Genomic DNA, 12842 nt, shown 5'->3' on the forward strand with positions numbered 1-12842 from the left:
CCCATGAAACCAGTCGCAAAGTTGTCAAACGACAAAACAGTCTTCGCGTTGCTGATAACTTGGAAAAGAGTAGAAAACGCGTGAAAAGAGTCTCGAGTGGTTCCCATGGCATCACCGGTCTCCACAGCGACCTGTTGTGACACGACCACATACTTCTCCTGGCTTCTGTGCTCTGTTGTGTCAGAGCCGTGTTGAAAGTGAAGCTTCCTTCTTGTTTCCAAGCACTGAGGCATGAGACATCACAAAAACACTCCAGACAAAGTCTGTCATCGCTTGTTAAAAGGCTGAAATGCATTTGTTCTACTCACACTTTCATGTAAGTTTGCTAAACACCACAGCAGGGAACTCTGTTGACTTCTACCTCAATATCTTGCATATTGGGGGGGAAGGGTGGGGGGGGGGGGGGGGGGGTAATGGGTTATCTGACAGAGAACAATGGTAACCTTCTGAGGCACCTCTAAATGTCAAACCTAACAATCGGCACATGCACGTGGACGACTAGACAGAGGAGACATTGGAAACGTACCGCGCAACGGAGAGGAGGATTATAACGACGAGGGGGGATTGCGAGATTGCATCTCTAGTGGAAAGCACCAGTCGAGACAGGTTTCGACTGGCTCTTCTTTCCACCTCTTAGAGGCTGCAGGAGAAGTCATAACAGCTTACATCATCCCAAAGGCACACAGGAGGTCTCCTTATTATAGGTTTAGAAGAAGGTTAGTAGGGGATGCTTTGATCTGAGGCAGGTCACAAAGTAGAAGGGTTAGAATACAACCACAGTGGGCTCACAGAAATGTAGGATATATATAGTATGTCAAACCAATAAGGAAATTATTATTAAACTATTTTTTTTCGATTTGATCAATATCAACATTTGTTGTTTTCAACAGGCTCATCAACCTCATGTCCAACAGATCAATAATCACAGTACATACGTTTCAATCTGCCATTCATGTAGAGAAACAAGCTGCTGATCATCTTTATTCGATGTGTTAGAGCGCCACTGTGCGGTCACTTGTGAACACGGCAACAACAATACAACAGCATTCATTGACTGCCCCCAAGTGGTCTTCTTAGGGTATTACATCTAATTACACGGTTGACTGAATTTAAGTGACCTTGAAATTACAATGATATGGCCACATTTCAATCACATATATAGTCATAGTCATAATCAGACATAAGCGCAGCAGTTAATTTATTCAATTTTATTGAATTGCCTCCAAAACACCTGCATGAATTTAAAAACTAGACACAACAATTATGACATTGGGTGGTTTAACCATGGCAGAAAAACAAAAACAAGGACCAAAAACAAGATTGCAAAATTCTCTTCCACTCTGTAAGTTGTCCATGATCCATTCCACAGGTATAAAAATCTGTCTCAAGACCACTGTTTGTTGAGTGTACTGTAAGATAAGTGCCATGTAGTCCGAACACTTTCACAAAAGGAGTGGCATTCTGACGCTGCTCTAGTGCACTTCTACGCCATCCAGCTGATCCGATATACTGTGGTACTTCATCATGGGTTCCCATTGGTTCCTCGAAGGTCCTCATTGGTTCCTCAAAGGTCCTCATGCTCCTCCAGGTGCGTGGCTATTTCAGAATCTGACGTTTCCGGCGAAGGTTCTTCCTCCTTTTCTTCTGATGGAAAAAGAACAACAACAAGCACTTTATAATACATGCTGAACTGCTTTTTAAGAGTCCCATCCATCAACTGATTGATTGATGTGATGTACAAAGGCCTACAGGGTCCTTCTCTAATGCTGAAGTGATGTTAGCTATGGCGGCAACCAAGACCGTCAGCATTCTTATTCTGCCGTTTTAGAACTTCTGGATTTCATTGAAAGTACTACATACGGTTGTTGGTCCTGGTGTTAGTTTTCCAAAAACGTTTTGTGGCACTAAGACCATCTTTAGGTCCATTGTGGGCAATAGGGCAATAGGGAACTCCCCCCACCCCCCACGTCTTGAACACATGGTAATTACCTGGCTCAGGTGTTTCGACACACACTCCTTCCTGTTCTTCGTAGCCGTTGCCACAGATACACACATAGCTGCCCTTGTTGTTGACACACTCCTGGTTCTCCTCAGTGCACACCGCATCAGGCTGTGAACACTCGTCAATATCTGACCACACACACACACACACACACACACACACACACACACACACACACATCATTCAAATAATAGTCATTCAGCTATGTGCAAGTACTGAACTCCAACACGACACATCTTTGATCCCTATTTCCTTGATTTCTATTATTAGGAGACTGACGGATCTATTAGCAACTGGAAAAGTGACAGCAAGGCTACAACATTATAGCTTTCCTCAATCCAACCTCGTCAGATCTGCGATTACCTCGTCAGATCTGCGATTACCTCAAGGTAATAAGGAATCAATGGAATGAAGAATGGACTAGAGGTTATCGGCCTGTTTCCCTAAGTATACAAACTGAGCCATACTGTATACACACAGATCTCTTACCTGTGCAGGTGCCCTCTAAATCCTGGTACCCCGTGGCACAGGTGAGGCACTTATCAGGCCCCGCCCCGGTACAGCCAGAGCACACCTTGTCACAGGCTGGCAGAGAGAGAGAGAGAGAGAGAGAGAGAGAGAGAGAGAGAGAAAGAGAGAGAGAGAGGGGGCAGAGACAGGAGCAAGGTCAACAGAGCAGGTAAGAGCATTTAAAAACACACACAGGAACACAAAACCACACAGGAACAGGAACACAAACAGGAACACAAACACCGGAACACAAACACACACCGGAACACAAACACACACAGGAACACACACACTGTACCACTGTGGTGTGCTAGTGTGGATATTGCAAAACAGCCACTATTTCTCAATCCTCAGCCCAACGGCTGTGTCCAATGACTCTTCGAGAAAGACAGACAGCACTAAAAAAGAGCACTAGACAGACAGGCTTCTTAACAACAAAACCCACTGTAAAAACGACACTGGATAATTCTGTCAGGCAGGACCACCGTTTTACTCACTCACCTTTACAGGAGAAGGATCCATCTGTGTTGAGACAGTGTTGACCTTCCTTGCATGGCAAGGGTTCTTTCGAGCACTCGTCCACATCTGGGGGCAGACGTGACAAGCAGCAGCAAGTTAGAAGATTCTGAATTCACAAAACAAAAACACACATCGCTCCAAACCATAGAATTAGAAGAATTCATAATCCAAATCACAGTTGCATATTGAATAGTGTTTTCAGTCTGCGACTGCTTTCTCACCAACACACGCCCCCTCCTCGTCCTCCTCCCAACCAGCCTTGCACTCATGGCAGTCCTGATTGGTCAGGCCGGTGCAGGTCTTGCAGGAGCCGTGACACTCTGTAGGAGTGTGAGACAGTAAGATTAATTTCAAGCCCGATAACTAATCGGGCTTATCTGATTGTCTTCAATCCATCCTTCGATTATGGAAGCGGTTGTATTAACGAAAGGGTTAAAAAGATTCAAGAGGTAGGCCCAACAGTAGCCAAGCAGGAAGGTTTGGTTTAGGTATGCTTCGCCGTACCTGTGCAGAGTGAGAAGGTGTCGTTCCTCACTTCGTTAAAGTAGCCGTCGGCGCAGTCGAGACAGAACTCCCCCTTGTAACCATGGTCACAGCTGCACTTGCCCTTACCACCCCGGGTTCCGTCGCCGTCGCACACACCGTTGCCATGGCAAGGTCTCTCGGAACCCCCCACGCAGGCTGTCAAAACAAGCAAACAAACACACACACACGAAGAGAATCACATGGCCGGTTTCGTTCTCAAACATTTAGCAGACGCCTTTATCCAAAGCGACTTACAACAAATACATTTGTCTAAGTGAATCATCTATCCATCGGTCATCATAAGAAAAAGTAATTTATGCTAGGATGAGGGGCCACTTGGCAGTCACAATGCTAGAAGAAGGAAGAATTACTTTTTTTTCTTTTTTTTTTTTTTTTAATACATCCAGTATTGATTTCTGCCAAACTATGTAGTTCAGTCAGGAATGACTTTACCATTGCAATCTGGCCCAAATGCTCCTTTTGGACAACACACATGGATGGTATCGATGCAGAACCATTTATAAATATCTGGAAGCTTCGTTTTCCTGAGAAGTGAAAAAGAGACAATACACATTTCAACAAATGTCTGTATGTACTGTGTTTCTGTGTAATATGATAACATGGTTAGAATGTATCTAGTGCAAAAATACATACACGTACCTGCACACATGCGTGCGCTCACACACACACACACACACACACCAGCTGAGTGAAAGAGCCCTCACCTCTTGAACCACCAGGTCTCAAAGTGATCCTCATGTTCCTCTATCATGTGGTTGCATTCGAAGCTGCTGCTGTCACAGATGGACTCCAGGATCTCCACCAGCCGGATCTCGCTGCACAGGAGAGAGGGGGAGAGGAGAAGCAGAGAGGAGAGAGTGGAGAGGAGAGGAGGAGAAGAAGAAGAGAGCAGGGAGGGGGAGGAGAGGAGGAAATGAGAAATAAAGGAGAGGAAATGCAGTAGGAATCTTCAATATAGCTTCACATGGGGTGCCAGCTCAGCCTGACCCTATTCAATGACACAGACCTGTGAGGCTTAATGTTTTCCAAATAGTGTGTTGCAGCCAAATCACGCAGAACCAAAGTTCAGGTCATGACATTTTAGGTTTGGTCAGTCGGTCTGGGTCATCTAGGTGCGTCAACACTGTTTGAGAATCACTGATGCAGGACAAACACATCTCTGTACTTGGCGGCTTTATTAGGACTGTCTAACATGATGAGCTTTTGATGGAGACCACCTCACCTCGTTTCATATTTGGAGAGCTTCCTCTCCTCCCAATCTGTGTTCCCTCCACCAAAGTTCTGCTTTGCGGTTCTGTCAAAGCCCTGATGAAACAGACAGACAATGAACATGATAATGATAATACATCTATGACAAGGAACAGGTTGCACCAAAAGACAGTTTATTAATCACCGCTGAAGATACATTTAAGCACTGGGTGTATCGCAAAAACATCCATTCTGTAAACCTACCTTACTGAAATTATCAGTTATCTGTTTGCAGGTAGAACAGGAGGTTTTTATGTCTTTTGCATCGGTGCATTGTGACAGTAAAAAAAAGGTTAGACAAGAAAATAGCCATAGTGGCCGTACTACTGACACGGATAGCATTTTTACCTAGGTAGCTAGAGGCTAAATCAATTACAGGAGACTCAAAGTTTCACATCAAGACAAACACGTTAGCCACTTGCCAGCAAGCTTCCTAAAGCTAAAAAAAAACCGTGCTGCACAGCTCAGCCACATCTATCTGTGTAGTTGCAACCACTAAATCTATGCAAAGCGTACGAAAGTCATATTTACATGCCGGGTTGTAGAAAAAATGTTCGACTTCCGCATCAGCCTCTTGTTACGATTGTGGCTTCTCGTGATTCGCTTCTGTGGCCAATCAATCACACAGAGGACCAATGGCGCACCGACACGCTCGGGACAACTGCCTGTCTCTCTACCCACGTGGAAAATAAAAGGTCACAACATCACGCTTGGAGAGAAAACTCACAGTACTTTCTTTTGGATCGTCTTCCAATGAATGGTTAACACATTGGACCGGAGCCACTCACCTGTGTGTGTGTGTGTGTGTGTGTGTGTGTGTGTGTGTGTGTGTGTGTGTGTGTGTGTGTGTGTGTGTGTGTGTGTGTGTGTGTGTGTGTGTGTGTGTGTGGTGTGTGGGTGTGTATGTGTGGGTGCGTGCGTGCGTGCGTGCGCTTGTTGTTACCTAATCACATTATCCACTCCAAAACCCAACTGTTTAGTCTTGTACTTGATATCCAACACAGTAAAACATACTAGCATGTTAGCATTCTACCAAAGAGATTATTAATTTAAAAACGATTCTACAGTTGAGTACTTTTATTTTGAAGTGCTAGGCAGCGGAGAACACAACCCGGAAGTTTTTTCTGGCTTGGCTGTACATCATGGCAGAGAAGAGGAGTTACTCTGGACAATCACTGTTGTTTTTATTAATTTCTGTCACTCTTTTGCATTTGTTTATTTGTCCTTTTACAAAAGTCGAAGAGAGTTTCAATTTACAAGCAGTGCATGACATTCTTTATCACAGACTTGATTTAGAAAAGGTAAGGAAGGCTGAGGGATCTGTACTCTGACTAGCTCTAGGATTAGCTCGCAGCATGCCTGTAGTTTTATCCAGATGCTTAGACTCATCACACCTATGTACAGGTCAAAGATCTACGTTTTTAAAATGTTCTTCTAAGGATCTTTTACTCGCACCCGTAAGGGGACACAGCTTCAACTCGGGGCGTATAATATCACCACCTTGCAAACGATATAGCTAGTTGTATAGTGCCTTTGTATCGTGACGTTATTGCTAATGCTGATGTTGACATGGGACTTTTTCTGTTCTACAGTATGACCATCATGAGTTCCCAGGTGTGGTGCCACGTACGTTCCTTGGACCGTTGTTTCTATCCACGCTTAGCTCACCGATGGTGTACCTGTTGTCGCTCCTAGATGCTCCAAAATTCTACACGCAATTGATAGGTAAACACTCACACTCACACTCACACTCACACTCACACTCACACTCACACTCACACTCACACTCACACACACACACACACACACACACACACACACACACACACACACACACTGACACTGACACTCATACTCACACACACCTCTGTCAGAGGGGCCTGGGGGCCGAAGTGCCTTTTACTGCTACGCAATACATCCAAACTTGACAGTACAGTATGCATTCCAGTCGTTTTTCAGCAGTCAAGTTCACTGTATTCATTGTGTGCATTATCGTTGCCCTATCCGTTCCAGTCCGAGGTTGTCTCGGGCTGTGTGTGATCGGCGCGCTATGGCGCATGCAGCGGGAGGTTCGGAGACAGTTCGGATCCACGGTTGCTGGTCTGTTCTGCTTCACCTGCGCCTCGCAGTTTCATCTGATGTACTACAGCACAAGAACACTCCCCAATGTATTTGCTCTGCCGATAGGTAAGGCTACACAACACTTTGCATTAAGTTGCACCTATTGCTACCTGTACCTGTATGGTAACATTGCAATTACTGCAATGGCATTGTGTTGACGTGTTGTTAGGCATCAGATCTATTCAACTTGCGCAATAACATAAACCACTCAACTGGATTACGATGCAATAACAAAGAAATGACCAATGCACTATATCAGCCTGGCACAATGCTGCTGCTAGTGTGATTACAGTGAGTTATTACTGAGGTATAGGGGCCATTTCATATAGTGTGACCCAAGCCTTGGATCAAATCCACCTCAGTACCGTCCACTGACGTGTGTGTTGGGGACAACCTTTTTCTGATATGAATGTATCGTCGTCTTTAGCATGAACTTGAACCCTTTATCTCCCCAGTTCTCTTGGCGTTCACATCCTGGATGGGGCAGAGGTACGGGTCCTTCATCGGCCTCTCCGCCCTGGTGATCATCGTGTTCCGGTCAGAGCTGTGCATCTTTCTGGGCCTCATGTTACTGATGTCGCTGCTAAGCAGGAGGCTGGGTTTTCTGCAGCTCTTCTATTATGCTGTTCCAGCTGGTGTTCTGTCGTTGGGTGGGTCATTTCACAGCAGACGTTATCTTAGACATATCCCATGCGACACTGTCTTAAAGCTAATTCCCGCGTGACATTGTAAACATTCCTGTTCGCTCTTACGTACAGCAAATCGTTAACAATTTCACCTTACACCTATTATATATGTTATAAAATAGCTCTTTAGATAATTAGCTACAGTAAGTACCCATTGTTACCTAACAGTTTCTTAGTAAATACTGGGTAAATGCCAGCTGAAAGAAGGCCGTAACTAAAGAGTTACCATGGCTACCATCTCTCTGTCTCTTTCAGCTCTTACAGTCGGCACTGACTCGTTATTCTGGAAGGTTCTGCTCTGGCCAGAGGGTCAGGTCCTGTGGTACAACACCATCATGAACAAGAGCTCCAACTGGGGAATATCCTTCCGTTAACAAACCGCACACATGTTCATCTAATTGAATCATGATTCACCCAGTCCTCATCAATGAAAACTGACCAATACATACAATACAATAAATAAATAAATAATAATAATAAAAAATGCTTCTTCTAGCATTGTGACTGCCTATGGCCCCTGGTCCGAGCAGTGATTACTTCATCTTATGATGACTGATGGATAGATGATTCACTTACATAAGTCGCTTTGGAAAAAAAAAGGCGTCTGCTAAATGCTGTAAATGTAAATGTCATACAACACACAGACACACACACACACACACACTATATCAGTGTACGTATCCTTGACTCTACTCCCCAGTAAACTCTCCCCTTTCTGTGGTACTTCTACTCCGCTGTTCCCCGTGCGCTGGGCAGCACAGTATTGTTTATCCCACTAGGCCTCCTGGACAGGCGGATGAGGGTGCTCCTGCTCCCGACCGTGGGCTTCATCCTGCTCTACTCCCTCCTGCCCCACAAGGAGCTGCGCTTCATCCTCTACACCTTCCCTGTCCTGAACGTGGTGGCTGCTCGCGGCTGCTCCTTCATGTAAGAAGAGAGACTTTTATTGTGAAGAGCTCCACTCACATTGTTTATGTTGCCAAGGTCTATTCAAGAAGATTTAAGTAAAAAAAAGTTTGTTAATGTTAATGGGCTCATGGTGTGGTCGTGTTATTTCTAGCAAATATGCTGGAGCCATATGGGCTTCTGAGCTTTGCAAGGTCATTTTGTATTTGTATAACCCCTTTTTTCTTGTTTATTGCAGTCTGAACAACTACCACAAGTCCTGGATGTATAAACTTGGCTCTCTGGTAGTGGTTGGTCAACTTGTGACAAATGCAGCGTTTTCAAGTATATCTCTGTACGTCTCCCACCACAATTACCCAGGGGGTCGAGGGATGCAGGACCTACACAAATTAGTACCGGCTTCATCAGGTTGGTAGAAGTTTAACCATTATAAAATCAGCCACAGGTATATGTGATGGTTTCAAAACGCTTTTGTGACCGTGGATTGTTTTTTTTACTCTTTCTCCTCAGATGTCTTTGTTCATATTGATGTGTATGCTGCCGAAACTGGAGTGTCGCGCTTCCTAGAGCAGAATGAAAATTGGAGGTGAGCTTGACCATATTCCAGAGTACTGTTTATGATCTTCTGATGCCATTCTAAGAATGTTAACGTCTGTTGCCATTCTAAGAATGTTAACTTCTGTTGCCATAGTGAAATAATTCTACTGCGTTCTATTGTCAGGTATGACAAGCGAGAGGACTTGGCCCCTGGACATCCGGCTATGAAGATGTATTCACACTTGCTCATGGAGGCAAATGCAACGCAGATAGCGCTACTCAGTGACTCTCACCAGCCGCTTACATTCATCCAGGGATTCAGTAATATAGCGTTGAACTTGTTTCAGTTTCCGCCATTCAGTGTACAACTGGGGAACAAAGTAGTGTTGCTGGAAAGAGTACGTGACCAGACAAGGTGAACTGAGCAGGACTGTAGTGTAGATTGATGAGTGATACCCTGATCCCACGACTGAGCTGTACTGTGTCCTGGGGACTCATCCACTATAATCACTGTAGCAGGGTTGGACAGGAAAATGTAAACTGCTAAGAAAAGGTTACAGCCAGCACTTGACAGATCGGGTAAGCTCGGTGTTGTGTGAAGCCTGTTTGTATTTCCTTACAATGACCAAACTATAACTGACCAAAACTTGGGGTGTGATGTAAGATGGCTGTTCTGTTCTCTCTCAAATGTGTATGAGGTAGTAGTTACATATGGTTGAACTCAATCTGCCCCTGCACCGACACCATTGTAACACTCTGGTGGTATGACTTAAATTACCATGTCAAAAATACCGTACTAACTTAAACAGTTTCTGTGAGTATGCAAATAGCGCGACTTAAAATTACCCATCACAGTGCACTAAACAGACTTGTTCCATCTTGAAAGCAGAACTTATGCTGTGATTTATTCAATGTGTTTTTGTATTTTTTTTTATAGATGCCCACATGAATGAAAGAGCTCAGTGTGACCTGTGGAAACTATTAAATCACAAGTGTGGAATATGTTTGTTGCTTTCTGGAAAGTCTTTGCACAATTTAATGGGCCAATGAGATGTAATCAGCATTCAATTGCTCTTTCATTCATGTGGGCATTTTATACAGTATATATGAGCAACTTATGTGTGGTGTCTTAGGCATGAAACATTTCAAAAGCTTCAACAAGGGGGGATACATAAGGAAAACCTTTATTTACAAATGACCACAAAATTTGCATGGTTCCAGTCAATGCTTACACATTTATCAAATTAAGTTCAGAAATCATTATTTATAAAAATGTACAATACATTGTTTTTCTTGACAATAACCCATAATTTAACCCTTTGAAAATAAACTTAAAATTGTGCTTCAGAGACAAATTGAAATTCAAACAAATTGCTTACCTGAAAATACAGCATTATTTTTACATAAATCTTTCAACAATTTCAGCAAGTAAAAAAAACAACTATTCCTAATAGACAGTACCATGAGCCACAAATTCACAATGAAAGAATTAAATAACATAAACTTAAAACATCTTTCAGTCACAGCATTTATTTTTGGGCCATGTTTTCATTAAAAAAAACAACTCAGCATTGTTTCTATTTTAAGCCATAATTTATATTCAAAGACTTATGACTTAATTTGCACATCATCAAAGTATTTACAGCATTTTGACCTGAAGTAGTTTGGATAAGGCACAAGGAGAGAGAAGACACAAAACCTCAACATAGAAAATAAAAATACAGCAACAAACCCTACAGCTAAATACACCCTCCCTCCCTGACACACTTTTTACTGAGTATTGGACTGATATCAGTTCTAAAGTGTTTGACAGTAGTACACATAGAATGCAATTAAGAAAACAAATGTATGGTCCAAATGCTCCATGTTTTGAGAATGAACCGAACAGTGTATAATTTGTTCTCCTTACGATTTAGGCCTGCCCGTTTAAAAAGGGCCATTTCACAGACATGCGATTTGGTCCTTGATAAGGGCTCATAAGCAATGGTATCATCATCAGTACTGAAAATAAATCAAGGGAAGGTTGACCTTTAGAAAGAGGATGCCCTCCATATTGTCTAGCAATGGCCTGGACTGATTCAGAGCACAATTCACGCTAGCAGTGCTGAACAGAGTCTCTGCTGGGACAATGCTGGGGACGCAGCCCACGTAGCGAACTGCCACTTTGGCAAGGTCCGGCCAGAGGAACTTCTTCAGGTTCCAATAGTCCAGGGGATCACAGCTTTGATCAAGTATGTCCTCCTCCAAGTATTCCAGCACAGCAAGCTCACATGATTTTGGCTTTTCCTCCTGTTTTATCTTATGTCTGATATCATCCATTAGGGCCCAGAGGTTGTCCTTGTTAGAGGGAGAGCCGTTTGATAAAACTGGGACCTCACTGCATCCGTTGGACAGTGAAGGCTTTGTCTCAGCTGAGGTAGAAATAGATACCTCAAGTTCTCGGATGAGGTCTTGTTTGCACTGCTCTGCCTCCTCTTCGGTGAACAAGGATGTCTTGTACCGTGGGTCCAGCATTGTCGCCCAGGTGTATCTTGGGTCGTGTAGAGTTGATGACATTCTGCTAACCATTGCCTCCTTCAATGACTTCAGCATATTGTCAATTCCCATTGTTTCGTCAAAAAGCATGTCTATTTTCCTGTTGAGAATGTGAATTAGTGGTATGACTTGGCCTAGTGTAGCAGTGCGATTGCTCATCTCCCTGCAGGCCACTTCAAAGGGTTTCAATGCATTGCATACTGACTGCATCACCTCCCACTGGTCACAACTGATCATTTCCCTGAAATTGCACTCTATTGACATCTCGTCAATGGCTTTCTTTTGCTCCACTAGACGCTCAAGCATGGAAAAGGACGTCCTCCACTTTGAGGGAACATCCTGTACGAGTTGGTTTTCGGGTAGCTGGTAGACCCTCTGCAATTCAGCCAACTTCTCCTTTGCCTTTTCGGAACGATGTACACGCTCGCATATCTTCCGGGCGATGCTCAGCAGGTTCTGAACCATCCTCTGACTCTTTATGGCTTCATTCACAATGAGGTCTATGGCGTGCCCGAAACACTGCATGGTGACATGGTCACTGTCCTCCAGAACATTTCTAATGGACTCATTATCAGTTACAGTGAATCCTTTCTTTAGCCCTGAAGAGCTGATCCAGGTGTCCCAGAGGTATTCAAGCTGCTTCTGTATATTCAGCATGTCATGGTCACAGTCTATCTGTGAGACACTGAGGAGAGCGGAGCAGTGGAAGTCTTGGCCCTGAGGTCTGACACTTGACTCATACGTCACCCAGTGGGCAGTAAGAGTCAGATATTCCCGGGTTTGGCTACTGACCCAGATGCTTGTTGTAAAGTGGACAATACCACTTTCAGCCTCCTTCAGGTGTGCAAGAACAACCTCCTTGACCCTCTCGTACATGTCTGGTATGGCAGTGCTGGTAAAGTAAGAAGAGGTGGGGAGAGAATACTGAGGCTGAAGGTACTCCAGTAATCGGTTTAAACCAGCATTCTCTACCAGAGTTGATGGCTGAAGATCCAGTGCAAGCATTTCTGCGACAAGTGTGGTGATTTTTTTGGCAACCGGGTGGTATTCATCAAATCGTTCACCATTTTCTTCGTACACGGAAGTGTCCATGAGTTCTTGTTTAACGTGAATTTCAGCAGACGACACATCACCTGAGTTATTATTGTTACTTTCAAGAATATGTCCATGAAATCTCTGCATGTGCCTGAATAAGCAACTAGTGCCAAGGTTTGTCGTCTTTTTGCCTCTGC

General features: G+C 43.9%; 3 protein-coding genes across 4 annotated transcripts; 1 reads left to right on the forward strand and 2 right to left on the reverse strand.

Annotated features, from left to right (window-relative positions):
* Window positions 1-953: 953 nt before the first annotated feature.
* creld2 (cysteine-rich with EGF-like domains 2) lies at window positions 954-5383 on the reverse strand. 2 transcript variants are annotated; one of them, XM_083692564.1, is made up of 10 exons: window positions 5030-5383; window positions 4800-4882; window positions 4282-4392; window positions 4010-4101; window positions 3536-3712; window positions 3253-3351; window positions 3014-3097; window positions 2492-2587; window positions 1990-2130; window positions 954-1641 (listed from the first exon to the last, which is right to left on the reverse strand). In XM_083692564.1, exons 1-10 carry the CDS (start codon window positions 5165-5167, stop codon window positions 1565-1567), a joined length of 1098 nt encoding a protein of 365 aa, XP_083548690.1. In that variant the 5' UTR covers window positions 5168-5383; the 3' UTR covers window positions 954-1564. The 2 variants fall into 2 exon arrangements, with proteins under 2 accessions (XP_083548690.1, XP_083548689.1); XM_083692563.1 differs by having other exon boundaries at window positions 954-1644; window positions 5030-5379.
* A 584-nt stretch (window positions 5384-5967) lies between these two features.
* On the forward strand, window positions 5968-10107 carry alg12 (ALG12 alpha-1,6-mannosyltransferase; the record flags this gene model as incomplete). The annotated part of the gene is made up of 9 exons (XM_083691976.1): window positions 5968-6126; window positions 6418-6550; window positions 6839-7012; window positions 7402-7596; window positions 7888-7993; window positions 8338-8559; window positions 8777-8946; window positions 9049-9124; window positions 9260-10107. The coding sequence occupies 9 exons, from the start codon at window positions 5968-5970 to the stop codon at window positions 9492-9494; spliced, it is 1470 nt and encodes a 489-aa protein (XP_083548102.1). The 3' UTR covers window positions 9495-10107.
* A 963-nt stretch (window positions 10108-11070) lies between these two features.
* Window positions 11071-12615, reverse strand: zbed4 (zinc finger, BED-type containing 4; the record flags this gene model as incomplete). The annotated part of the gene is made up of 1 exon (XM_083691836.1): window positions 11071-12615. One exon carries the CDS (start codon window positions 12613-12615, stop codon window positions 11071-11073), a length of 1545 nt encoding a protein of 514 aa, XP_083547962.1.
* Window positions 12616-12842: the final 227 nt, after the last annotated feature.

The sequence above is a fragment of the Argentina silus genome (assembly GCF_951799395.1).
Source record: "Argentina silus genome assembly, chromosome: 20".
Classification (NCBI taxonomy): Eukaryota; Metazoa; Chordata; class Actinopteri; order Argentiniformes; family Argentinidae; genus Argentina; species Argentina silus.

What these genes read in the sequence shown, in the direction of transcription:
- creld2 (XM_083692563.1), bottom strand. Translation starts at nt 5,167, where the DNA reads ATGCTATCCGTGTCAGTAGTACGGCCACTATGGCTATTTTCTTGTCTA. An exon ending in CTCTCCAAATATGAAACGAG is followed by an intron (nt 4,393 to 4,799) that starts GTGAGGTGGTCT and finishes TCTCCTGTGCAG; the next exon opens with CGAGATCCGGCTGGTGGAGA. An exon ending in ATTTGGGCCAGATTGCAATG is followed by an intron (nt 3,713 to 4,009) that starts GTAAAGTCATTC and finishes TTGTTTTGACAG; the next exon opens with CCTGCGTGGGGGGTTCCGAG.